The 26,341-nt window shown below is 36.4% G+C and overlaps 1 protein-coding gene across 4 annotated transcripts; it reads right to left on the bottom strand.

Moving 5' to 3' along the window:
* Nucleotides 1-1,081: 1,081 nt before the first annotated feature.
* On the bottom strand, nucleotides 1,082-23,971 carry FGD2 (FYVE, RhoGEF and PH domain containing 2). 4 transcript variants are annotated; one of them, XM_026716870.2, is made up of 16 exons: nucleotides 23,751-23,971; nucleotides 19,526-19,850; nucleotides 18,980-19,060; nucleotides 18,057-18,205; nucleotides 15,054-15,210; nucleotides 13,637-13,775; nucleotides 13,321-13,379; nucleotides 13,070-13,216; nucleotides 11,031-11,123; nucleotides 10,452-10,531; nucleotides 10,009-10,039; nucleotides 9,012-9,104; nucleotides 8,567-8,698; nucleotides 8,153-8,299; nucleotides 3,270-3,413; nucleotides 1,082-2,109 (listed from the first exon to the last, which is right to left on the bottom strand). In XM_026716870.2, the coding sequence occupies exons 1-16, from the start codon at nucleotides 23,819-23,821 to the stop codon at nucleotides 1,894-1,896; spliced, it is 2,064 nt and encodes a 687-aa protein (XP_026572655.1). In that variant the 5' UTR covers nucleotides 23,822-23,971; the 3' UTR covers nucleotides 1,082-1,893. The 4 variants fall into 4 exon arrangements, with proteins under 4 accessions (XP_026572655.1, XP_026573912.2, XP_087785772.1 ...); XM_026718127.2 differs by having other exon boundaries at nucleotides 8,567-8,701; nucleotides 23,751-23,942; XM_087929646.1 differs by lacking the exon at nucleotides 23,751-23,971 and adding an exon at nucleotides 22,350-22,500 and having other exon boundaries at nucleotides 8,567-8,701.
* Between the last annotated feature and the right edge of the window lie 2,370 nt (nucleotides 23,972-26,341).

Below are 26,341 nucleotides of genomic sequence, written 5' to 3'. Positions count from 1 at the left end.
TTCGCTTGTTTATGCTGTAACATCCACTGAAAGTGTTGGAATACCCACCCCAGAATTCCCAATCAGTATGTCTTACCTTGGAATTTTGAGGGTAGTGTTCCAACCTATCTGGAGGATATCAGATTAAGGTCACTGTAGCATCATGTACTGATAGATAGGGATAATAAATACTGATAAGGCATACTAATGGATTAAGCTTGGAGGGGAATAGTTTTAGAACAGAGGATTCCAACTTGTTGCAGATGGTAGAAATTTTGGAATTCTGAAAATATGTCATGAGTGTTTTCACAAGTTAAGGAAGTAACAAGATACAAACCCTGACAGAACAGAATGTTTCCTTCAATTTCTTTTAGCTTCCTCCTAATTGCTTCCTACCAGTGCCAACTTGTCTTTTTCTCTGGGTAATAAATAAAGCATGGAGCTGTATCCATGCCACCATATTATCTTTTGCAAAAGCTGATCACAAAAGTATTCTTGTATTTTTTTAAAAATGAGGGAAGTTTCTGCTTTCATTTGGAATTTCCAGTATTCCTCTAAAAAAAAAAAATCAAGATCTTCTAAAAACACAACAGCTTCTTGGAAAGAGTCGAGGAAGACATCCTCAAGTAGCCATGGACACCATTTTAGAATGTTAACAAGAGAAGAGAATCAAAGGGACAAGGAAATAGCATTTGGGCAAAGAGAAATCTTGTCACTCTGACCCCTGGGGAAAAGTGGAAAGTAGATGGAATTACCAAAGGAAAACAGTTTCAACAATTGCTACTTTTAACTGTATTTATCTCTCAGTAATTTAATAGTTCATCAAATAAACATTGATATCCTGCTTCTGAATAATTGACAATAAAATACACAGTACAGATAAATGGTTTGAAGACCATTGTGGATGGGTTCTTCCATCAATCTAACAATAAGTCCAGTAAGACTGATACATGAAAAAATAAGCAGAGATTTACTGACCTAAAAGGAAAGGGATTGCAACTAAGAAAATAATCATCTAAAGAATAAAATAATTATATGCTTAGAAGTGTCAGAAAATAGACCACACAATCTGCAGCCATTACCATGTAGTTGATAAAATAAATTCAGATAGTCCAACTTTATTTCTGATTTGAAACATTCAACATGTTCAGTTTTACCAATATAACCTTCTAAAATACCTTTGGGGCATTTCCTGGTATACATATGACCAATCTGAGACAACATTCAGTCTCCAGTTATGATCATTCTGATATATTTAGAAATTCACTAAATTCCCTACATTCTTTTTCTGAATATGCAGATTTAATTTAGCTATTATAACAAAATATTAAATGTAGGTTTAACCTCTATGAATATATCTAAATGTTTTAAAAGTAGTGTAAGTTAGCATGCCATGTACACAATTCTCCTTGGGCCTGAAAGACAGGTTGAGCCTGTCATAGATTATATTTTGTAGTTGGAATTGGGATAAAGATCCCATTCACCTTTTTTTTTAAATAGATGGAAGGAAGCACTTTTGGATTCTTCAATGTCAGAATCTCTGATCAGATAATAATTTCCCTGACATAACTGTAGATCAAAAGAGAGACCTCTTAGAGAGAACTATGCACAAACAGGAAGTATTATTTGTGCCAGCATGTAATATGTATATGAACAGGACAATCTATAAATAAAAGTTTGCAAATTTAAATGACAAATCAACAATTTACTAGGACTTGAATAGTTCGCTAGATATATGGTAGTTCCACTGGCAGGCTCACCAGTAAGCCAAGGAAATCTCTACCAGACACAAATGCTATGATTTGAAACCACTGAAAAGTTATAACCGAAAGACATGAGTGAATTTATAATATAGATTCAATGCTTATTACAGTGGTAATTCAGACTATGAAACAGCCTCAGAAGGAACTTGAATTATTCCAGATCATCGCATGAATCTTCTTCTTCTTCTCCTCCCCTGGCTGACAGTTCAATGGCTTTCATCCAGCGCTGCTTCAGTTCTTCGGTTTCAGCAACCAGGGTATAAGTCTGTTTGGACTGTACCAACTGGAAGATGTGACGGGGATTGTTCTGATATGGCTCCTTGATATGGTAACCCAACAGGGGGATAGAGGTGTAGGCTTTGACATCCTGGGTCAGGTGAAGAAAGGATCCAAATATAGTTATTTTCAAATGTCCCATAACTAATTTCATATCTCTCTTGAGATATGATCACTTTGTTATCATCAAACTGATTTGATTCTCTACTACTACCGGTAAAAATCCAAACTAATTTTGTCCATAGTTGTCTGGGAGGGTTTTTTTTCCCCTTTTCAATTTGGTTTATTTTGTTTTACCAAAATCAGCCTCAAGAGGCTGCTATTGCTTAAGTACGGAAAAGTTAACTAAAATTGTTGCATACAGTCTAGATGGGCAGCCATATAAATGTAATAATCACTTACTTCAATCCTCTCTATTCAATATTTTTATTCACATCAGGAACTCCCAAAGCTAGAACTTGAAAGTTTCAGATCATTCTGAAGTATTTTTGACTAAGCAGAACTATATATTAAATTCCTCGGCAGAGCCGAATTATAGAAAATCTTCTTGTTTGTGCTGGGAATTGTGCATCCTGCCTCTCATATATTCTGATTTCTACCTTGGTTTCTCATCAGTTACTACTGGGCTCATGTCAAACTGCAGCACATCACTCAGCTAGGACGCTCTATTTCTTACTGCTTTTCTCCTCAGTGGAATACATTCAACCTTCCCTGCCCTGGTGACTCCCAAACATGTGAAAGTGTCAGGCTGGGGTGGGATGATTTCCCTCCAGAAGTGGAAAATCACAGGGAAGGATGAAGTTGGAACAAAATGCTTCTGTAATTAAATAATATTTAAGTTTGTGGAGACCCAAGCTCAATGGAGACCCTTTGCCAATGAAGCCCATAAAGTGCCATTAAACTAATCACCATCTTTCAGTTCCAACCTACTCTATGGGATTCCTGTTATGGGGGGGAAGAGTGAAATAAATAATATGTGCATCACCCTGAGCATATTAGACCATCTAATATATTTTCTGAGATGATGCTGATGGGAAATGGTGGGAGGAGAAACTAAAAAATATTCACAAGTACATCTTACAGTTAGTTTGGAATGGAGAACTTTTCCTGTCACTAACATTTCTTTGTTCTTATAAACCCAAGCTTGATATTATGAAAGAATATCGAAGGGCAGGGTTCTAGGAGATGGGAAACATCTCATTTGTCAACCTTATTAATTTCCATCATAATAAACTCTATGCAAAAACGTACCTGAGGTGCGCCATAAATATACAACACCAGTGGATCATCTCGTGGGATCACAAACCAACCACGCATGTTCCCCTTTCCATTTTTATCCATAAGCTGCAGAAAACTGCACATTAGGCTCTGTCCTGATATTTCTGCAGATTCTTTCTACCAATTAAACAAATGGTTCACAGCATTATTAATAACTCTTACCCAAAAGAGAACATGGAGATTTCATTCAGCTGTCATAGATAAAAATCCTCTGTGGAGGATGAATGTGTCTGAAATATTGTATAAAGCATCAGCACTGATAACTAAGTAACTATCCTTAGTCCAGTAAGGAGCTTGACCATACCCCACAACCAGCTTCTATAGACAGAATTGCTCCTCAAAATGTAATCACGCGATGTTGGCAAAAAATTGCTGATGTTAAACTCCTTCCATCTCCTACAACTTTGCCAGGATTCATAAAATGATGATATTAGAAGGAGCCTCATAGACCAGGGGTCTCCAACCTTGGCAACTTAAAGCCTGGAGGACTTCAACTACCAGAATTCCTTTGCTGGCTGTGGAATTCTGGGAGTTGAAGTCCACCAGACTTAAAGTTGCCAAGGTTGGAGACCCCTGTCATAGACCTTCTAGAAATGAAATATATTTGGCAGATCTGACTAAGGAACATAAAAAATCCCAAACAGGTAATGTCATTCATCCCAAATTTTGATGTCATCCAGGCTTTCCATGCATTGATAATGTAACTTCATAATGGCCTTGCAATCAGAAATCAACAAGCTGAATGGAGCCAGCAGATCCTTACATTTCTTAATCTTGATCTAAATAAAATGAAGCAAATGTGTTTTTCAATGAGTTGTCTTTCTACAACGCTCATTATTTTTAGGTAAAAGCTTTTCCAGTTGCATTCATAGAACAATTCAGAGGCAAGCTAACCTAAGAGTCAGTGTTTGTCTAAAATCAGCCAAGGAGTTTATCTTGGAAGGAAGAACCTAAATTAGGCTTCCTATGCCCAAATTAGGCATATTAACTGGAGGTTCTTAATATGTATGCTAATATATACTAATTAGTCCCTTATGCACTGCATTTAGAAACAGTTGTTTAGTTCTTGAACTATACTGGATTTCAAATTAGTCTCTCGATTAGAGAGTCTAGTCTGCATAGAATAGTGTGATCATACTCAGAATAAAAGTTGGCTTGGGCTGCACTTGTAGCATATTCACCAAAATGTGCCAAAACTAATTTCTTCTTTAATTCATAAAAAAAAAGCTGCACGTGGTTATAACTAAGGCTGATGATTTAGCTGACATATTGTATATATTGTACAAAATTTCAATCCATGATCAAAGTCATAATGGGCAACAGAAGTCACATTGCCACAATTTATAGTGATATTTATGCTACATAAAAGATTGAGACTTAGAATATAAGAGGAGTAGAGAGCATGGATTAATGAATGAAATACAAGATTAAAATAGTTATATTACAGGTAGTCCTTATATTAATGAACTTGTTCAGTGACCATTCAAATTTTTAATAGTGCTGAATGAGAGGTACTGATCCTTGAAGTTTTGGCCATCACAGGTTCCTCATGGACATATGAATATAATCTGGGCACTTAACACCTGGCTTGCAATTACATAATTGCAGTGTCCCTTGGTCATGTGATCATCAACTGCAACCTTCATTGCTGGCTTTGGACAAGCAAAGTCAATGGAGAAGGCAGTAAGTCTCCCATGGCGACTTCATAGTCATAGGATACGGCAACATTGTAATTGCAAGCAGGTGTCAGGTGCCTGAATCAAACTCATATGACTGGAGGGATACTCAACAGCAAGAAGTTCAAAGTGTGGGATTCACTTAATGACAGCAACCAGGAGTGCTGGAATTCGTATGATCATATGATATCATGCTTCATGACTGTGTTACGTAGTGACAGAAATTCTGGTACCAATTCCCATTAAGTGAGGACTACCTGTACATGGAAACGCTAAAATGTATGTCAGGCAGTATGAAATGATGTTGTTTAGGTGGTTGTGGGTGCATAAGGAAGTTTGAATTCATAGGGTGGTAATAGGTGCATATTATGCTTTACTGTAGTGATAATGGGAGAAATGAATCTGCTAAAAACGTATTCAAGAATAGATTAATCTTTCAATAGAAATAATGGAAAGTGGGTGTGAAAAAGAGGATATTGAAGCTACTTGATACAGAATGAAAAGAAATATGTTACTGGGTCCCAAAGAAATCTCTAGTATATGATAATTATAATGATTTTTTTTAAAAAAAATGCTTGATGGCAGCAGAACGTGAAAAAGGCCCTGAGTGAAGAAAAATGCATATAATTAGTGCTGTAAGAAACGAAGTTAAAAGGCATTTGTATAATGTGTGTATAGAGAAACAAATAATTGCAAAGAATATAGTTATAGAACATATAACCATTACAAGAGGCAAAGAAAATGCAGAGCAATTTTTGATGGAAATTAAAAAATGTGCTGAAAGTGGTAAAAAGAGCTAAAAAAGAAGTCTGTAGCAATTAATAATGATGAAGTGATTTTGGATGAAACTGTAACGAGACAGTGCTGGAAAGAGTATTTTAATCATGAATATGAGAATGATAGAAATGTGCTGAAGAGTGAAACTGAAATTAATGTTATAAATCGGGGTGCTTAAATCTGGCCCGCGGTGCCGGCCTGGAAATAGCAAAGGACCACCCTGCCATGCCTCTGGCAGCCAAAACAGGGCACAGGGGGCTGCACACAGCCCCTGGTGCCCCATTTTGGCTAGCAGGGTGCTGCACAGGGAGTTTGTCCCATCTCTCTCCCACCCCCTCGGCCAGCCCATGGAGGAGAACTACAATGCTGATCTGGCCCTCAAAGAAATCCAGTTTGATACCCCTATTATAAATGTTACTGTCCAAGAAAAGAAACTGGTGAAAAAGTTATAAATGCTGCAATCGCACTGAAAAATTGTAAAGCTGTAGGTAAAGATGGTGCAAATAGAAAATGTGTTTCTTTAAAAATATAAAAATACAGGTAGATTTTTTTTTTATGGCATGGCTTGTTTAAGGTGTGTAAAGTTTGCATCTATTTTTGATCATGGACCATATAATGGAAGAATGCTATTATTGTTCCCATATAAAAAGGGAAAAGTAGCAAGAACAGCAAACAACATTTGGGAACTGGAGTGGGCTTTATAATATATATACCTGGCAAAAACGGTATTGAATGGTGTCTTGCTCTTCAGCAGGTCTTCGACAAATGTATGAATGTGAAAAACAAAGTTTATTCTATATTTGTAAATGTAGAGAGAGCATATTACAAAGTGAATATGCTTCAGTGTTTTGTGCAAATATCAAGTTGAAGTTTGGTTGATTGTAATTACAGTGGCATGTGATAGAAATAAAGAATGAGAATAAATGGAATGCATAAAAATGTTCAACATTGAACAGAGGGGAAGGCAAGAATGTGTGTTGTTCCTTTTTTTGCTTAATGTATTCATGGATCAATGCACAATGAATGTTTGTAGGGACATGAGAGGTATTTTGGTGAAGACATGATGTATATGCCAACCTTCAGTTTTTGTAGGCACACAATACCATAATTGTTAGCTGAGGACTCAAATATTTGTAGCAAATATTAGAAAAATGGATGATACAACAAGGAGAATGGATTTGAAAAGTAATCTATTGAAGTCTAAAGTGATTGATACCAAAGGAAAATGGAGTGAACATTTGCATTGCATCTGATCTATAACTTGTGAAAAATAGAGCAATATATTTTCTACCTTAAATGGAAATTCACTGCAAAGAAGAAATCTGAAGACATGCAAATGTTGATAAAAAGGTGGTAGGAGTAGGAATAGGAGTAGAAGTGATAGGCTGAATAGAGCAATGAGTGACAAGTATGCAAAAAACACCATATGTACTTGTGGATAATCCATGAATTTTAGGTTCCAAAATACACCCCAAAATCGAGTTTAGTTTATCTGCAGATAAGCTCAACTGCAAATATACATAACAATATTTTTTTAAAAATACACACACATACAAGTAAGCCCAACCTCAAATAAATCTGACTCTCTTTTTTCCCCCCACCAAAGTACATGAAAAATATACTACCTAGCGATAAGCCAGTTGTAACATTTTAAATGGATCTCTTCTGGAAACAAAAAACAATTGTTGATACAAATATAAAAACAAAGAAGCCCTCCAGAATATATTGAACAAAACACAAAAAAACCCTGAAGTTTGGCTTATACAGAGATGAACTTATCTGTCAATATATGCAGTATATTGAGGTGTTTTGGCCAGAAAGAAAGAAAGAATAATGAAACAACCCCATGAAAGAAGAATGAAGGGCTCAAGAAGAGATGAGAGTCTGAGAAAGTCATGGTTAGCTCTGATGACAAAGAAGTGAGATGTTTAAAAAATAAAAGGCAATATAAACAATAAGCATTGAATAAATATGCAACTTTAAACAATGCATACAAATGTGAGGTTATGTTTCTGATGGAAGCCAAGATAATTTGAAAAGATAGAAAAGTATGGAGACTTAGACTGAATGGTTTTAGTGTAAAGTAGCTTTAGCTATGTTTGTTTTTTCTTTTTTCCCCTTGTACTGTATCTCAGGCTTTTAATTTATTTGGCTCTTCTATATTTTTCTCCTTTCTATGCTGCACAATGTTGCTTGCCTGAAAGGAAAGAACATGATGGCTATATGTGCATGCTTCTGCACATGTTGATGGGGAAGTGTTTGCGAGGTAAGTACTTTCAAAGTGACAAAAGTGAAATTACTGCAATAACAAAATTCCTACTCAGAAGGTCAAGTTATCAACAGACCAAGAAACAAGCTCAAGAAAGAGAGGAAGCAGACTTTCCAACTCTGCTTTTCCCTTACCTCCAGAATGCCTTTGTGCTTCCCATGCTGTTCGACGGGCAGTAAATTCCCTGTTAGGGAGACATAGCACTCCACACAGACACGTTTGAGTCCATTCTTGTCATATTGCAATTCAGCCCTGTATTCAGAACACCGGGCACACACCACCTGCCTCCAGGAGAAAAACCACAGGTTTGGAGAAGGTTAAATGGGGTGAGTTATTTATTTTTTTAAATGTTCATTGTACCCACTTCTTGGAGACTGCTTGGACAAGCCCCTGCAGTTTTCTTGGCGAGGTTTTTCAGGTCTGCCATTGCACTAGCCCTAATCATCTTTATACTCAGTACTAGCTCTTCAGATCGGCAAGACCTATCAATGACCTTGATTGTTCTATCCCAAAACAATTGAGGGTAGAGAACAAATAAGCACACTCACATAGCCACAAGCTCGGCAGTGATGCCTTCTTCGTGTGATAGCATTGAATGGCTCTCTGCAGCGCATGCACATGGTGACCAGCTTGTCCCTTACCCACTGAGGAGCCCACTTGCCCAGCTCCTGTGACTGGCTCTGCTGCAAGAAAAGAGACTCTGAATCAAGCAACCCCTTTCAATCAACCTCTGGCCACACAGAGGGTGTGACAGCCTCAATTCAAAGTAGCATAACTAGAGTAAATGTGACTTAACAACAAAACTTTGTTAGATATGTTTTCTGTTCAACTTCCCTTCCCCTTTCGTTACCAGAGACTTTTAAGGTCTTTGTCAATTTAGGTAGTTACAATCTTTGGAAAACGAGCTCGTGGTTTTAAAAGAGGAAATGAATATGGGTAGTTCCAAAGTGCAAAGGAAATAGAGTCACAATAGGTGTGTAACTGGAGATTTACACTGGAGTCTTGTGCCTCTGCTTCTTGCCCTTGGCTTGCAGCCTTGAAGGTTTCACTCCTCTTTTCTTTCTTGTTGATGGCAGACTGGAAGGTCTGGGAGGGAGGAAGAAAACAGAATCCTTGAATAGAAGGATTTCTGAAAAGAAGCGTAGTTTCCATTTACATGTGTAAATAGCTGCTCCTATCGGTTTAATCTAAGACTGACCTAATCAAAGATGAAGCATGGGTGGATTTATATATGGGTGGTGGATTTTTTTTAAGAGGAAAGTTCTAAAACCTTTCCCTGCCTTTGCTTAAATTCCTTAAAGAGCTTTCTGCTCTCACTTTTATTACCCACTATATATGTGAATGAAATTGACTTCCCTTTAAATGCATGGGGATACCCTATCACATACTGTGTTTGAGCCTCTAAAGATGTCCACGTGGGTTCCCAAAGGTCTTAATCTAGCTGCCAAAATTAGAATTTACCAGCACCAGTGCCTTCTATACTGAAGGATACTGAATTAATTGTGGGTGATTTCTTAAGGTGTAGTTATGTGGCAGCAGCTAACTGACTTTATCTGATCTTGAAAAGCTAAATAGGGAAGGACACGGTTAGGGCTTGGTTGAAAGAACATTTAAAAATGCCAAAGTTGGGAAATTAAAAGAAGGAAAGGAGGGCAATAATAAGTCATTTCCAAATTGCTGCTAAGAAAATTGCAATGATATGTCTATGAAGTCTGACTTAAAGGAGATTTTATATTTCAAGAGAAATTTAACTTCCAAATCCCCCCCAACACCTTCTGTCATTTCAGAGAACTAGGGGGGGAAATTTCTGAGAAACTTTCCCTATTCCATTCATGCTTTGGATTCAGATTCCTCTTATGAGACTGTTGATTAGGCCGTAGCTCTTCTTCCTGTCTCTCAAGGTTATTCTCATAACCCATTATACTTCTTGAGAGTATTTTGGTTTCCTCATTGGCTAGGATGCTTCCTAAGATTAAAAAAAACAAATTACCCTAATCCAGGCATCCATCTCCTCCTGGGACCTGCAGAGAAAAAGATGTCATTTATTGGAGAGACAGTATATATATATATTTGTTTTCTTAAGTTTTCGCGGGTACTTACATGTATGGTATTCAGCTTTGTTTGGGTATTTTCCCACGTCATTATAGTTGTGCTTTTAAAGTTGTAGCAACGTTTCGGCAGAATCTCATCTGCCATCATCAGGCTTCTGTATAGTGTATCTGTACACTCACAGATGAACACTATACAGAAGCCTGATGATGGCAGATGAGATTCTGCCAAAACGTTGCTACAACTTTAAAAGCACAACTACAATGACGTGGGAAAATACCTGAACAAAGCTGAATACCATACATACATACATACATACATACATACATACATACATACATATATTGCTAGAATAAAAAAAGGCTACATTTCTTGCTTAATTACCTAGCTTGTAGTTCTAGAGTGCGCTGCTTCCCTGACACAAGGAAAGCATGAGGAAACTGTACATCATTTAGTTCTCGAACCTAAAAGAAAAAAATTACAGCACTGAAATGAGAGTAAATACTAATTTACTTCATATGGCTCATTCAGTTATATATGATTTAAAGACTCCATTGCTTTAAGGAGTTGCAGAGAGGTGTTGACTAGCAAACCCTGAATTTACTATAGTAGGACTTTTCAAACCATGTTCTCCAGGACAACTTCATGACGTTTCATGAGGAACAATGTTCACTCAAACACAACCAATTTTCTGCCACTAGTATTTGCCTCTTGATCAGGGGCTCTGGGAAATACTTTTAAACTAACGGATTCTGCAGAATAAAAACTTTGGAAACCACTGCTCTAAAGCAAATTCATCTTCTCTCTCTCTCTCTCTCTCTCTTCCCCTTTTGAATTCTTGAATTCTTTACCCTAGTTGCAACTCTATCCAACCTCACTCAAAGAAACTTCCATAAAAGTCATCACAGCTGTTTTACAAATTGACTTGAATAAATAAATGAATAGACAATACATTATTCTGACCTTCATGCCATTGACATCAATCCGGTGGCGCACTTGAAATTCGGCACCCACTTGAATGACTTTTGGTACACAGTACAACAGCAGGTTATTGAACTAAAAGTTGCAAAAACAAAACAAATACACAAATACACACCGTATTTGGAGAACGTTGGACAAAACTAAAAGGAATTGCTATCAATAAAAATACCGAATTAAAAACGCAATCCTTTTCTCTCTACAGATCTTGTGTTCTAACTTCAATGGAAGAGAGGCCAGGAAACAGATATCACAAGAAACTTTATTGCTTGCAAGGTATAATAGCAGCAACTTGAAAGGCCAGTAGAGTTTCTCTCTGCACCCTTTTATAAATGAGAAAATCAAAGTGAGACAATCTTGAATTTCTTTCTTACCCTTTCCAGTAAATTAACAATCATAACAATAATCATAACAATATTTGCAATCATTTTTCAGACTATGTCTAGAAGGCTCAATAAAATGTTTTTATCACCAATGATCCTCGCCAGGGCATTCCTTTACAGGCATGACCTATGACCACAACCAAGCCTGGAAATGTAAATCATTGCAGTCACTGTAGTCATTAAGCAAGGTACCCTCTGACCACCTCACTCTGTATCTGTACCTGTATCTCCCCATTGTGGCTATTAAGGACCACGTGTGTTGTAAAGTGGAAGCCAGAATGCCTAAGGAAGTGTGAAAGGCCTCCAGAGGTCCAGTGCAGGCGTAAGCCTCATACTCAATTTCAGGCCCAGGCACACACACTGCAGCGGCTCCCCAGCTTACATGTGGCCTGAGCCAGGCCTTCCAGGGTCACCCCAAAACCCCAAGTCACCCATGCACAGCTTCCTGCCTTGCTGGATCCCACAACCTTGTGCCTCTTTTCTGACCCAACAAGTCCCAGAGATTTGGCTCTCCTCCCGGCCATGTCATACTTTGCTCCATTTACTTCTATCAAAGATCATCACTCCAAAATTCCTCCCAATCGATGTGATTCATGGCTTTCCTACAGAGGCTGCCTTGTGCCATTCTGGAAGCAGGCGCCAATTTTGTGATCTCTCAGAAGGGCAGGATTTGGAAAATTGCACCTTTTGGAGATATAATGAGAATGGTGCGGGGCAGCCTCTGTAGGCCATGCATCACATCGTCTGAATGCTTTTCTGGAAAGGCAATCTTTGAAAGATATAAGTGTCGCAAGGCATGGTGGGGCAGGGAAGAAGCCCAGAGAAGGGAAACATAGTCAGGATGGAGGCAGCTAGTTGTAAAGAAGGGCAAATTGTCAAGCACCCAAATTTTCATGAAAAGACTGAAGGGATGCTACAACAGCCCTAGCTTTGAATATAGGTCATATGTCCATTTATTCAGCACCATCACAATTTTGGAGTTGCTGAATGAATGTTTGTAAGTCTAGGGATACCTTCACTTTTTCCAAATTCTTTTTTTTTTTTAATATTGCCCCTGTCAGCTCTGAAGCCATTTTGAGCTGAAGCCATTTTGGAAGCATCTTCAGGGCTGCCACAGCAAGGCCGCTTGGAGCTGTGGAAATATAAGTGTGGGGGGAGATAGAGATAGTTGGGGATGTGCAGTCAAACATTCTTTCCCATGGGAACCAAGGACACTCTACCAGGCACTGGAGGGGCATGGACCAAAGCCAGCCAAGATGGTGGCTGCAACCTGGTTGGACCATGTGACAGATGTGTGACTTGGGGAAAAAAAACTTTGGGGTTTGATTTGGGTGGAGAAAACCTCAGATCCTTCAGAGTCAGGTTTTTCCCAGATGTGCCAATATGACATGGCTAATAAATCTATACTTTGAGGAATATGCCTGCCTTGGAGTTTTGATTCTGTTGGGTGTGTTAACTGGAACTCTGATAGCCCCAGTCCAAATAATTTGGGAGTCAGAGAGATGTCCCCATCAGAAACTTGATACTATCTTCCTGCTCCATCACTTTACAACTAATAAATTAGCCATTTAGAGTAACCTTATGGTGAGATAGATGGCAAATAAATTTAAGAAATAAATAAATAAAATAAAAATATCTCACCAGGAACAGGTATCTCTCTGAGGTATTGTTGAACCGGAAAGAGATTTTCTGAATGGGTCCTTCTTTAATAAGTTCATTAGAAGGATCAACAATGTCATCATCAAGGCCTAGCCTGTGATATACTTCCCATAGGTTCTGGAGTCGTTCCTGCAGAAGCCATGGAATAATGATTAACAAAATGGAAAACAGTAACTTAGCTATTGAGATACCTACCTATAAGTAAGGGACTATGAGATCAGATGGACGCTCACCATTTCAGCGATGGCAGCATTAGAATGCTTAGCTGCTGTGAAAATCATTTCCAAAGCTTCTGCAAGAAATAATAGTATTCTTACAACTCTTTTATACAGTTAGTTCATGCCTGATACTAGACTGGCATTTGTGACACTGAGCAACAGAGGAATAATTTGGACAAACTATGGCACATTAGAAAGAGCATCAGTACCATGAACATCTAAAATCATTCAGTAAGGAGACCAGAAGGCATCACTTCAGAGGCAATATTGATCACTTTTCTCACTTTTTTTTCTCTCATTCTAAAAGAAGGGACCAAAGCAAAACTCTTACTCTGTGCATCTTCCTTGTCTGGTGATTCCAAAGGTAGTTTTTGAATATAATCCTTCAAGAGGAGTTCATATCTGGGAATTCTCTGTATTGGTTCCAACATGTGATGCTGCAAGGTTAAATTAGCAGATACTTCCCATTTCTGTGCAGGACAATAACAATTAGAGAAAAAGAAAGTAAGACCAGGACAATGAAGGCTTCATTAGTACCTGTACATATACACATACACAACCTTCCTGTCTTGACTACAGATTTCTGCTAAGGCTCTGTTTCTACCCTTAAGCCTTGGTCCCTTTGATGAATGGGCAAATAGCTCCTGAAATATGCTTCACTTCATCCTCAAATTTCCCAATGAGGAAATCAACAGCCAAACAGTACCAATCTAGGTGGAAGTCACCACCTCAAGGTATTCTTCAGGCCTATGAAGAGGCTTATTTTCAAAGGTGATCCTAGTATATATAGTTCCTATAGTCCATCTATTTTCAAAGGTGATTGTAGTTAAGAAATAAAAATTAACATCTCTTCTTGTAGACCAGGGGTCCCCAAACTTGGAAGTTTAAGTCTTATGCATAGCTGACTGGGGAATTCTGGGAGTTGAAGTCCACAAGTCTTAAAGTTGCCAAGTTTGGAGACCTCTGTTCTAGACCATCACCACTAAGACACATTTTCAGCCAGGAGACTGCTTTTTTTTTTTTTTAAGAACACAACCAAAAAGGGAAGACACATAATTGTGGAAGGAAACTTTAGTTATTCCTTCTTGCAAACAATAATTCTCCCACACATTCAACAATTATGCTTTTTTTTTTAAGCAACGAATTGGTACCAACAAAAAAAGATTTTGAATTATTGTAAATTGTTTTGAAATTGAATTGATAAAAGGGGACTTTCTGGGGGAATCCTACTGAGTAGAAAAGGATTAACACTTTCTCTATATCCTGACCCTGTACATCATAGATGCACATGGAGAATAAATTTAGAAAACTACTCTTAGTGCTAATAGAAGTTCCCTTCCTAAGCCTAAAACTAATTCCATGGAGAAAAAAAGAAGAGAAATTTAATCTTTCAGAAAGATAATAAATGGACAGGAGACACCTTTCCAATTAGTAGATCTTGGACATGGAAAAAATTTTTTAAAAAAGATTTTTCTTCATTTTTGTATTTTTCTAATGTATTCCTATCCTGCATTGTAAAGCATAGAAAGGGACTATAAGGGATTCTAAGCCTACCTATTTAAGCCTTCTACTATGAAATGGTTGGGAACAATCATAAGTAATATTCAAAGCAGTAAACCCAGAAATTTCAGATAAGATAAATGCATACTAGATTATATATCTAAACAAATATATAGCTAATCAAATTAAAAACCTATTTGAATAAAAAAAATAATCAAATTGTATAATGAGCTCTGAAATCATTTCACCTGAATGTTTGAGATGAGTTCCTGGAATGGTAAGGATTTTTCCGACCACACAGTAATCAGACGCATTGCCTTGTCAAAGTTCTTCACATATTCACTATACATCTTCAGGAAAGGAGCCAGTTTCTGGATGATATCCCCAAGTCTGGGATTGGAATCCCTGTAGCAAGATTTGTAAGAGTGTTAGTATCTCAAAAAAAAGGTTAAAATAGACTAGGAATCCTGGAGAAATATCCAGTTGCATCTATCACTGGACATAACTCATCTTGTAATAAGCAATTGTCTGATTTTTAAAAATATATCCAGCAAAGTAGTACTAATTTTCTATTAAATTCTTCTGCAAAAATGATTACAATAGCTTGTAAAAATGTATTCAGATGGTGAATATGTTTGAAATATATTCCAAATAGGTAAACAGGCAATAAATGATCTGTGCTTGCTTTTCTCTTTTGTTGAAACCTTTTATATTACCCACTATGGTGTTTCACTTTTCAGAGCTTGTAACAAATGTGGAAGTTAGCAGGTACTTCTGTAAAAATAGATACAAACTTGCTCAGTTAAGAACAGAAGCTTACAGGGATGTATGCCTTAAAGGCTATTAAGGGGAAAGTCATATCAAAATAAATAGGGACAGATAGGAATGTAAATCAATTTAAATATATAAAGTGCCAGGGTAAATACTAAAAACTATTTGCCTATTACATTCTACCCTAGAGAAAATCTGAATGGTCATAATGGATTAATGCCAACTTGATGCACATAATCAATCAGTGAATTGCATTACATTACAGGAGTGTTCATAAGAAGTGAATTGTTGCTCTGGATGTTATTTTTATAGAATTTAAGAACACAAATCAATGGAATAAATAATTACATAAATAAAAATAGTATTACTAATATAGCAACATTAGTAGCAATGTTCTAAAAATGCTATTTGTCAGAATATCCTTTTCTCTGCCTACTATAAAAACAACAGGAAGTCAGCTAGTCAGCCATTCAGGGAACTATGGTGTACTGAAGATTGTTCTATAAAAGTGTAGCTGATGATGACAGCAAAGATCAAAGAACCAGTGAGTAAACTGATTCCTTGAAATCTCTCCAGATAGAAAGGGGACAGGAGATGGTCCACATGTGCTCCAGATGACTGCTCCTTGTGAGGAGAATACAGAATAGTGGTTTTAAGCACCAGGAAACAATGGGATTACCCATTTTGCTCACAATGGCAGCTGAATCTTTTAAAGGACATTAAGTTTGCAAACCTCGTGCTCTAATCACTTTCAGAAATTGCTCATTAATTATTTCTAAGCTATTAGAGACTTTTGGAAGAGCAAATATGAAAACAACAATGACATTGTTTTCAAATGCCTTTAATCCTGAATTAAAGAGAATGTTAACCGTAAGCTTAAGAATTTAACAATCGAAAATGAACAGGAAAACACTAAATAAGATTTTTATTTTACAAAGTTATAAATAGACTAAATGCCCAGGTAAAATTAGAGTAGTGAAACTTTTATAATAAGATTTTGTGATTAATTATAAAGAACAAATAGCTTATGATGGGGAACTGATTGTTTTGTTTTTAAAGGTCATAATGAAGATAAGCAATTTCCTGATTTGAAAAACTGACACTAGATGGGATTATGGTTTTAGATAAAGGAAACATTTATAAACTTGTAAAGTGATGCAGAAAATTATAAGACTAAAAATACTAAGGAATTTTTTTGAAAAATAGAATCAGAAAATATAAGCCACAATATCAACATTTTGTGATAATGGATAGACAATGTCCAAAAAACTTTGTTGAAAACATCATATACTGTATATAGAACAAATTTTATCTGACAAGATAAAGATGACATCAAAAGTGGATTTACAGTTGATAGGCCAAGAGAGAAGGACTTATACAAGAATGTTTCACTGGGTCTACAAAAGAAAGTTGCTGAGGTTTTAAAATTTAAAAGAGAAATATAAAAGACAAACCAGGAGAATGACTTGGGTATTTTTTTTCCTATTAGATTTACAAAATAGGCTTATTAAAGACTTGAAGAATTCTGTGCAATTGGGATAAAGAAGAAATTAAGGAAAAATCAAATGCTACAACAGTATTTGAATGAAATAAAGATTAATACTGATAAAAGTAAAAGGAAGGAATATGAAGTTGGTTTATTTGACCAAGGTTAAAAACAAGTTATGTTGTTACTTCTGACAAGCCTTTGTGAACTTTCTGCACTGAAATGATGATGTTTTAGGGATTTGTTTTACATAAGAGGTAGGATATGGAATGGAGACATAATTGTTTGTAACCTTAGAGGGGATAAAGAGTCACTAAATTTGTTTGTGCTTGTTGTGATGAAGATTGAAAGCATGAGTGGCATGATGCACTAATGGTGAAGATGCTCACCTTCCATTTGGAAGGTTGAGAGTTCAATCCTAGGTAGCAACAGATGTTTTTTTCCTAGGGCACAAGGAAAAAAATATCTGCTGTGAACTTCACATGGCATCAGGAAGGGTATCCAGCCAGTAAATGCTCAGCTCCATTCAATTGCCCCAACTCTACCTCAAATTAAGACATTATAGGGTTGTAAAGGTAATGATGGTTGGAAGCCACTTTTTATATATTTGTCTTCTTTTATTTTCTATTTCTTCTCTTTCTTTTTTCTTATACTTTTTACTCCTCTTCCTGTTCTCTTTTCTTTAATAAAACTTTAAGTTTAGTCTGTATTAGGTCTTACTATTATAACTGAAATTCTTTATAAAATTATATATGCATATAAAAATAAACTCAATTATAAGGTTGCATTATGTACCATGTACCATAATGCAACCTTCTCCATACATAAGAGTTTTTCAAGATTGGACAAAGTGTTGAGAAAAAACTCTCAGTGACTCAAGTTTAAACTACTTGAATCATTTTCACATCTAGCTTTCAACAAGCTATTAAATTTGTTATATTTTTCCAGGAAAGTAGTGGGCAAAAAAGACAAGCGGGCTGATTTCATAACTTACCAGTCCTCCATACGTTTTTTCAGCTCTGGCAAGAAAAACTGGGAATGGAACTGGTATATGGAGGAGATATTAGAGAAAATCATTTTTACTATATCTTCCGGAAATGCCTTCGTAGTTCTGGCTTCTTTTATTAGCTCTGAGAAAAACACCTGTAAAGAACATTCTCAGTCAATGAAGAAACATAGTTTTAAATATGATGCTTCACCCTACTTTTCAACCCAAAAGTCTTCTGCAGAAACTTCTGTAAGATCAATAACATCTCCCTGAAGACCGAGATGATAAAAGCACAATATAAAGGGGGGGGAAAGAGGTGAGATTTGATATGAGGAGAAAAATCAGGAGATTTGGATTAGCATTTTCTAAATTTATAGCAATTAAAAGTACCAATTGTTATAGTTACAATATAGAATTATAGTGGTTATAATTACTGTAATAGTAATTAAAGGACATCTGGAATAGAAACAAAATAAAAGACATCATATAAATAAAAATCCTTAGCAGAGCAGAGGAAAAGATCCTGCTTCCATTCCTCATTCAGCTACAACCAGATAAGTATTATAAGATACAGGGATAGAATTGACTAAGGGATAGATAGGATTTTTTATTTTTCATATAATTTTCCAAATCAAAGTAGTTCCATTAGGTGAGTAGTTAGGAGTTACTTTGACAATGGAATATCAGAAAGGGCTCTGTTTTTACTATGTGAAATTTTTTACTTTTCAAAGTATTAAAATTGCTTGCTACAGAAACCTGATATTTATTAAATTTTAAAAAAATGAGTTGTACAGGATGAAAATATCCAGAAGGCAATTTTATTATATCTTCATTCATTGTTCTTAAGTAAAATAATAATCATGGAGGTAGTTTATTTTCAGCTTTTTGATAGTGGACAGCAGAAAACTGAAATGCAGCTGCCAACCAACCTGGTCTAGAAGATGAAGGCGAACCACATAGGCCTGTTCTGTTTCCAGCAGCTCCAAAGCTATTTTTTTCTCCTCTGGTTCCTGTGAATAGAAAGTAAGGAGAAATAAGTTTGGAAACCTATGATTTATAATCATTTAAAATATTTTGATAGATTGAGATATCATCAGTGATGATATGCAGCTTTTGCAACTGCATCACCAACATAGTAATTCAGTAGTAATCATAATTGTTTTCCTTCATGAAATATCTGAAATTTCTAGTGAATTTCAATGAGCCTTTTTATGAATTGTTGTAAAATCAGGTTACCTACATAATTTATAGTGAGATATCATTTTCTCTTAATTATTGTTACCAATGCAAATATGAAACAGCTCAATGATTTGATTTTGGTCAAAACTATTGAAGTGTCTATTATCAATATTCTTGATTGTCCCACAATCTTTCTATACATCATCCCAAAAATATTTATGGGCTATCCCTGGTTTGCAAATCACAACAGGAGAAGCTGTACACAATATCAATAGCGCCTTGGTATAACCTATTACCTGATTCTTGCTGCTTCCAGATTGCATGGTGAAGTATGGCTGAGAATCTGGGGCTTGTTTTGCCCTCCAGTTGCTGACAGTGATCTTGTCTCGAAAAGAGCTGAGACATTTGACAGGGAGCATTTTAGGAGCTTGCTGTTGCTGCTCTAGAGACTCTGTACCGCAGTGCACCTGGCCAGGCTGTATAACTGCAGCTTTCTTAATGTTTCTCCTGACTTTTTCACATGTCACAGGTCGCAGCATGGAAGTTGCCGTAGGACTTGGAGTTGCTAGCTGAAACTTCAACTGGGAAAGGATCTGTTCTTTCTCAGGACTGCAGCAGGGCCTGTCCACATAAAAACAAAGGTTTTAGAAATTTCTGTTCCATATACTTCTTCAAAATAAAAGGGAGGCCCAAACCAAAACCAAAACCAAAATTTGCATGCCTTTATATACGTGAATATGCATATTCAGTGTAATAGTACTCATTTAAAGGCAGAATTAAATAGATAGAATTTAAACATCATTAAAAACAAACAAGGAAATGTTATAAAGGCCAACAGCAAGCAATAGATGCAATCTACATAGACTTCTGTAAAGCCTTTGATTCAGTGGTACACGGCAAACTACTCCTAAAATTAAAATCTTATGGTATCTCTGGACACCTGCATAACTGGATAGAAGCATTCCTGTCAAACAGACAACAAATGGTCAAAATTGGGAGCGTCCTATCAAATTCTGTACCTGTCAACAGTGGTGTCCCCCAAGGCAGTGTTCTAGGACCAACTCTCTTCATACTCTACATAAATGACCTCTGTAAAGCTATTCAACACCACAGACAATACTGCTACCCTTCAAAAAGACCTCGACTATGTATAAGAATGGTCAAACAAATGGCAACTTCAAATCTCAACAAATAAATGCTCTGTCCTACATATTGGCAAAAAAATAATAATCAGAAAATAAAATACAGGCTGAATAGTCAAGACCTTATTGATGATCCAAACTCTGTCAAGGAACTTGGAGTGCTCATCTCTAATGGCCTAAGTGCTAGAGCCCACTGTAACTACATAGCCAAAAAGACATTAAGAGTTGTTAACCTAATCTTACGTAGTTTTTTCTCTGGTAATATTACACTAATAACTAGAGCTTACAAAACATTTGCTAGACCAATACTCGAATACAGCTCATCAGTCTGGAACCCACATTACGTATCTGATACTAACACTGTTGAGAAAGTCCAGAAATATTTCACAAGAAGAGTTCTCCACTCCTCTATTCATTGCAGAATACCTTATGCCACCAGATTTGAAATTCTAGACCTAGAAAACCTAGAACTACACCGCCTTTGGTCCGATCTAAGTATAGTATATAAAAGCATACGTTGCAATGTCCTACCTGTCAATGAATACTTCAGCTTCAACCATAACAATACAAGAGCAAACAATAGATACAAACTCAAGGTTAATCACACCAAACTTGATTGCAAGAAATATGACTTCAGCAACAGAGTGGTCAATGTCTGTAATGCTCTACCTGACTCTGTGGTTTCTTCCCCAAACCCCCAAATCTTTAACCTTAGACTTTCTACTATTGACCTCACCCCTTTCCTAAGAGGTCTGTAGGAGGCATGCATAATCGCACCAACGTGCCTACTGTCCCTGTCCTATTGTTTCTTTTATTTTCCTTATATGTATCCATGTATTCATAACTATGTTTTTACTTATACCTATTATCTTGTAAGCAATTGATGAACCAAATAAAAAAAATAAAAAAAATGATATGCAGGAATGAGATCATGCTGTCTCTAAGATAGGAAAATTTCACCCACTCACTATTGGATATCAAAAGAAAACAAAGCAGAAAAAGCTATTGTTTCTTGATGTTGATAATCCTTGATCATGCAACTTTGCAAAGCGTTTCTGGTCTATATGTGGATTAGATATTTGGCTGCAGAAGTAATTCAATCCTTTTCACAGTGATCCAAGGAGTAGCTCAATCCAGCCTATTTTTGGTTCTAGAATTCTGAAAAACAACTCCAATCTCCAATTGGCACAGAAAAGCCATAAATGCCTGCTGTTTCTTTAATGATGCAAAATGAAGTTTGGAGAAACTGTAGAACATTATAAGTAAATTGATCTTTCTCGATTTCTTCAATAATCTGGCCTAACACATTACAACATGAGAGCCATATCATGAGAGCCATAACGGGAGGGGAAATATGTAAACACGTTTCCAGTAAATCTGGTTATATTTAGACTTTTGTTCAGGAATTTAATATACTGTATAGCACCACTTCCTTCTTCCCGCACCTCCAATTTTGTGAAGGATGGCCTAGGAGAGTTACCTGACAAACCCCCATTAATTAATTAGTTGCTTGTATTTTGCCCACCCACCCCCCTCACATCATGTAGTAATACCCAACATTATGAAATGATCATAAAAATTTATAATCCCTTGATAGACTACAAATGAGTCTCTAAGGCAAACTATGTAGGGCATAATATGGAAATTTGCCATTATTACAGATAAGTTCTGATAGGATTCTATGCTGAAAAGTAGAATATAAACAACTGTAATATTGTCCACATGTATTATAGCAGGTATCATTTAAATGAAGATAACATGTAGAATACCATTTAATATCACTTTTTTGACTTGTAATTTCATAAATATCTATATTTGAAATTATGTCATTTTTGCAGTTAATAATATTGATTTTTAATTCCAAAAATGTTTACCTTACTACAAAATACTATACTCTCTACACAAAACTAAGTCTCATCAAGTTTAGTGAAGCATTATCCAGTTTAGAAGTAAGTTGTACTTGATGCCATGTACTTACGTCTGAATAAAAGAAGGAATGTAGCTAAATAACATAAAAATGAATCCAACTGATTCCCAATGCAACCTTACAATATGAAAGAATCGATATGGGATGGAGGATCCTCAGAAAAGCACTCTGCTCCCCCTTTTCTTCCTTTCTATGTAGTCATCAGTTTTTCTGTTCATGTCTCTTATAGGTAAGATCAGCCTATGCAAAAATAAACTGCATTTCTTTTACCAAATTGAGTGTTAACTACCAAGGACTACATCCTCTTTTCTGTTTCACAATCTTCACAACATACTTAAGCTTCCTCAACTTTTCCAAAAGTCAGTAATTATTTCTTTTGACCAAAGTTTCACTTTAAAGAGAAAACCACAGTTCACAGTCAACAAGAGAACTGTACTCAGAGGGCTCCAGAGCAGCCAAACCAGATACATAACTCCTAAGTTATATAATAAAATTTCAGAAATCAATTTGACCTAGATACCAGATCTAGTCTACAAAACTCCAGACAACCAATAGATGGTAGCAAAGGAATTATATTTGCTATCCCATTGTTCCTGCACAGCATTATAGTTGTTGTTCCTGAACACTCTCTCTCTCTCTCTCTCTCTTTCTCTCTCTCTCTCTTTTGGATATTCAAAGAATCTGGGCAAAGAATCTGAATAAAGAGACTAAATACAGCTAATTCCATGGCAAATTCTAGTTAGTTGAGAAATAAAAGTATCTCAGCATCAAGTATGAGAAACAGGGTTTTCAAATATCATGTTCTATTATCTCAGTGGCACCGTGGTTAGAGAGTGCCGTACCACAGGCTATTTTTGCTGACTGTCAGCTGCCTGCAATTTGGCATTTCAAATTTCACCAGGCTCAAGGTTGACTCAGCCTTCCATCCTTCCGAGGTGGATAAAATGAGGACCCAAATTGTTGGGGGCAATATGCTGACTCTGTAAGCCGCTTAGAGAGGGCTGTAAAGCACTATGAAGTGGTATATAAGTCTAACTGCTGTTGCTATTGCTATTATAAGACAGCAGAAAATTTAAGACAGATTTTGAAACCACCATAAAAAATAAAATACATTGAATATACCATTTCATACCAGGGAAGCAAATTTCTTGACTCTAACCAAATTTAATAAACATTCACATCAAACCTTTATTACAATCATATACCCAAGTTATCCAATAATTTTTATGCAGGTCTATTCTCCATGGTTTAAAGCACCAAGGAAAAAATAGTCCTTATCACTTTTCCAAAAAGGTAAACTAGATTTGTGTATCCACAATTTTCTGACAAAAGCATTTTCTCCTAAGTGGTAATATAATAAATCCTATATTTTAGTCCTCCACTATTTAAGCTCTTTCCTGTTCATCTGGCCTTCAACCATGACCTTACAACAGTTCCCCAAATCCCTTGTACCTGAAGTTCTCAAATATATGCACCAGGTTGACCACTGAGGATTCTGGAAGCTTCTGTTTCTCATCCATCATTCTTATTCTTCTTTATGGTCTCTTACTTGGAACTTTTCTGAGAAATAGCTGCATTAAGAAAACTAATAGGACTATATAACCAAATGAACAATCTACAACTTGTCCCTTTCTCTGGGAAACAATAAAAGCTTCTTGTAAATTACATCCTATAAACAGGAAGCTTTTGAGGAAGTACTGAGGGCAAAACTGTAAGTGAAATAATCAAAATGCAGAGCTTCACAAAATATAATTTGTTTTAATTATAATGCATTTAACTTTTCTATTCATATACCACTGGCTCTATCTTGATTCAATGATATATGGTTCTGTTATATTATTAAGCTTCATTTATTTATTTGTCAAAATTATATAAAATCCAATGCTATCAGAAGAGACAGGAAAAAAAGAGCTTGCCTAGGGCAAACCATGTTACAGAATTAATTATACTTGCCTAAATATTAAATGGGTTTTTATAGGGTTTTGCAGTTTGTTTTAAATCCAGACACTGATTTGATATGAAAATTTAAATCTTTCAAACACTAAGGTGCATCATATGAGTATTTTAGGATATGCATATTGTTTGCATGATAACCTGAATAGACAATTCAGTAACTGTTGAATTATCTACTAACAGAACCGTGTGAGTACTTTTGACACAACAGATTTTTAGAATGAAGCTACTCATAAGAAACACTAAAAAAACCTGGAATTAAAATTAGTGGTATGTCATAGGAATGTAGTACAAGGTATACTCTAATTCAGTGGTTCCCAAACTTTTTCAGTCCACTGACCCCTTGGTGCTACAAACTCATCCTTGGTGCCCCCCACCAAGGGGTGGGATTCAAATTTTTGAGGATGTGGCCTAATTTGAGAGTGTGGCTTGCTGGTCATGTGACTGGGTAGGCATGGCTTGCTGGTCATGGGACTGGATGGGTGTGGCTTGCTGGTCAAGTGACTGGCTGGCATGGCTTACTGGGTAGGTGTGGCTTGGTGGTCACATTACTAGGTAGGTGTAGTTTGGTGGTCATGTGACTGGGTGGGCATGGCCAGGTGACCGGCAAACCAAATACAAGTGGTCCTCATTTAATGACCGGTTGTTTAGCAAGTGTTCTAATTTATGACTGGCCTCACAGCTCACACAGTAAACAACGTACGCCCATCCTAACAATTTTCAAACAAGAATCTTAAATCGGGAAGCAATGGGAAGGTGTCAAAAAATATCTAGGTCTCTATATTGTTAAACACAATCACTTTTCACAGATGTCCTTCCAGGAATCAATCTAGGGTGTCTAGGTCAAAGATTAACATTTTGACATACTGTCTTAATACTTTAAAACATTAATTCTCACCATTTTTTTTGCTCTGATGACCCCTTCCCACTTTTAAAAATTATGGAAGACCCTAAAAGAGCTTGTGTCTGTATATTAAAAATGTATTAAAAAGTAACCTGATGTATTGGTAGAATATTTATTTATTGAATTATATAAAAGTAACACTATTAAACCCACTAGCTACTCACGTAAGTATTTTTATGAAAAAAACTAATATTTTTTAACAAAAAGGAGTTTTCTTTGTTTATTTATTTGCGGATGCCTTTAATATCTGACAAATAATTTTGATTTTGCAGATCTGAGGTTTTGAAGGAGCCTCAGCTGTTCTCGGACATTTTAAGACACTAAAAGAAAGGGTCCAGGTAGTCCTCAAAATATGATGACAATCGAGGCCAAAATTTCTATTGCTAAGTGGGAAATTTAAGTGAGTTTTGCCCATTTTATGACTTTACTTGCCACATTTGTTAAATGAACCACTGCAGTTAAATTAGCAACAACTATTGTTAAGTGAATTGGGCTTTCCCATTGACTTTGCTTGTCAGGTGACAAAAGTTGATCACATGGACACTGCAACTGTCATAAATATGAATCAGTTGTCAAGCATCCGAATATAAATCACATGACTATGGGGATGCTGCAAAGGTCATAAGTGTGAAAAATAAGGCATGTCACTTTTTTCATTGCCCTTGTAACTTCGAATGGTCATCAAATGAAGTGTTTTAAGTCAAGGACTACCTGTACTTGAAAGAAATAAATGGGTTTTGCTGCTAGTCTTTTCTTCTCGAGTCATAATGGTCTCAACTAACATCTCCTACAAAAACTCAACTATGCCACCCAGAGAAATGAAGTATCAACAAAGGATAATATTTGTAGCTCAGGGTTGAAATGAAGGGTCCTTGGTGCTCTCTGAGTTTGCTTGTTTTCTTGCAGACGTTTCCTTACCCAAACTAGGTAACATCATCAGTGCTAGATGATGTAACCTAGTTAGGGTAATGAAACGTTTGCAAGAAAACAAGCAAACTCAGAGGGCATCAAGGAACCCTCCGACAAATGTAGAGAAAGGGCGGGTTCAAATTTAGTTGAGTTATTCGAAAGACCGCCAGGCGGCTAAAGTTTCAGAGATTTGTTGTCAGGCGGCGAAACAGGACCGCAGCGAAGAATTTCAGTTCAAGTGTTCAGAGCCAATGGAAACAGCAGGGCGAAACGCATT

Source organism: Pseudonaja textilis, chromosome 3 (genome assembly GCF_049901715.1).
Source record: "Pseudonaja textilis isolate UNSWEBS1 chromosome 3, rPseTex1.2, whole genome shotgun sequence".
Taxonomy (NCBI): Eukaryota; Metazoa; Chordata; class Lepidosauria; order Squamata; family Elapidae; genus Pseudonaja; species Pseudonaja textilis.
The sequence above is the reverse complement of the archived record's forward strand: the minus strand, read 5'-3'. Positions and strand labels throughout refer to the sequence as shown.

What these genes read in the sequence shown, in the direction of transcription:
- FGD2 (XM_026718127.2), bottom strand. Translation starts at nt 23,821, where the DNA reads ATGATGGATGAGAAACAGAAGCTTCCAGAATCCTCAGTGGTCAACCTG. An exon ending in AACTCATCTCAAACATTCAG is followed by an intron (nt 13,776 to 15,053) that starts GTGAAATGATTT and finishes TGTCCTGCACAG; the next exon opens with AAATGGGAAGTATCTGCTAA. An exon ending in TTGATGTCAATGGCATGAAG is followed by an intron (nt 10,532 to 11,030) that starts GTCAGAATAATG and finishes TTTTTCTTTTAG; the next exon opens with GTTCGAGAACTAAATGATGT.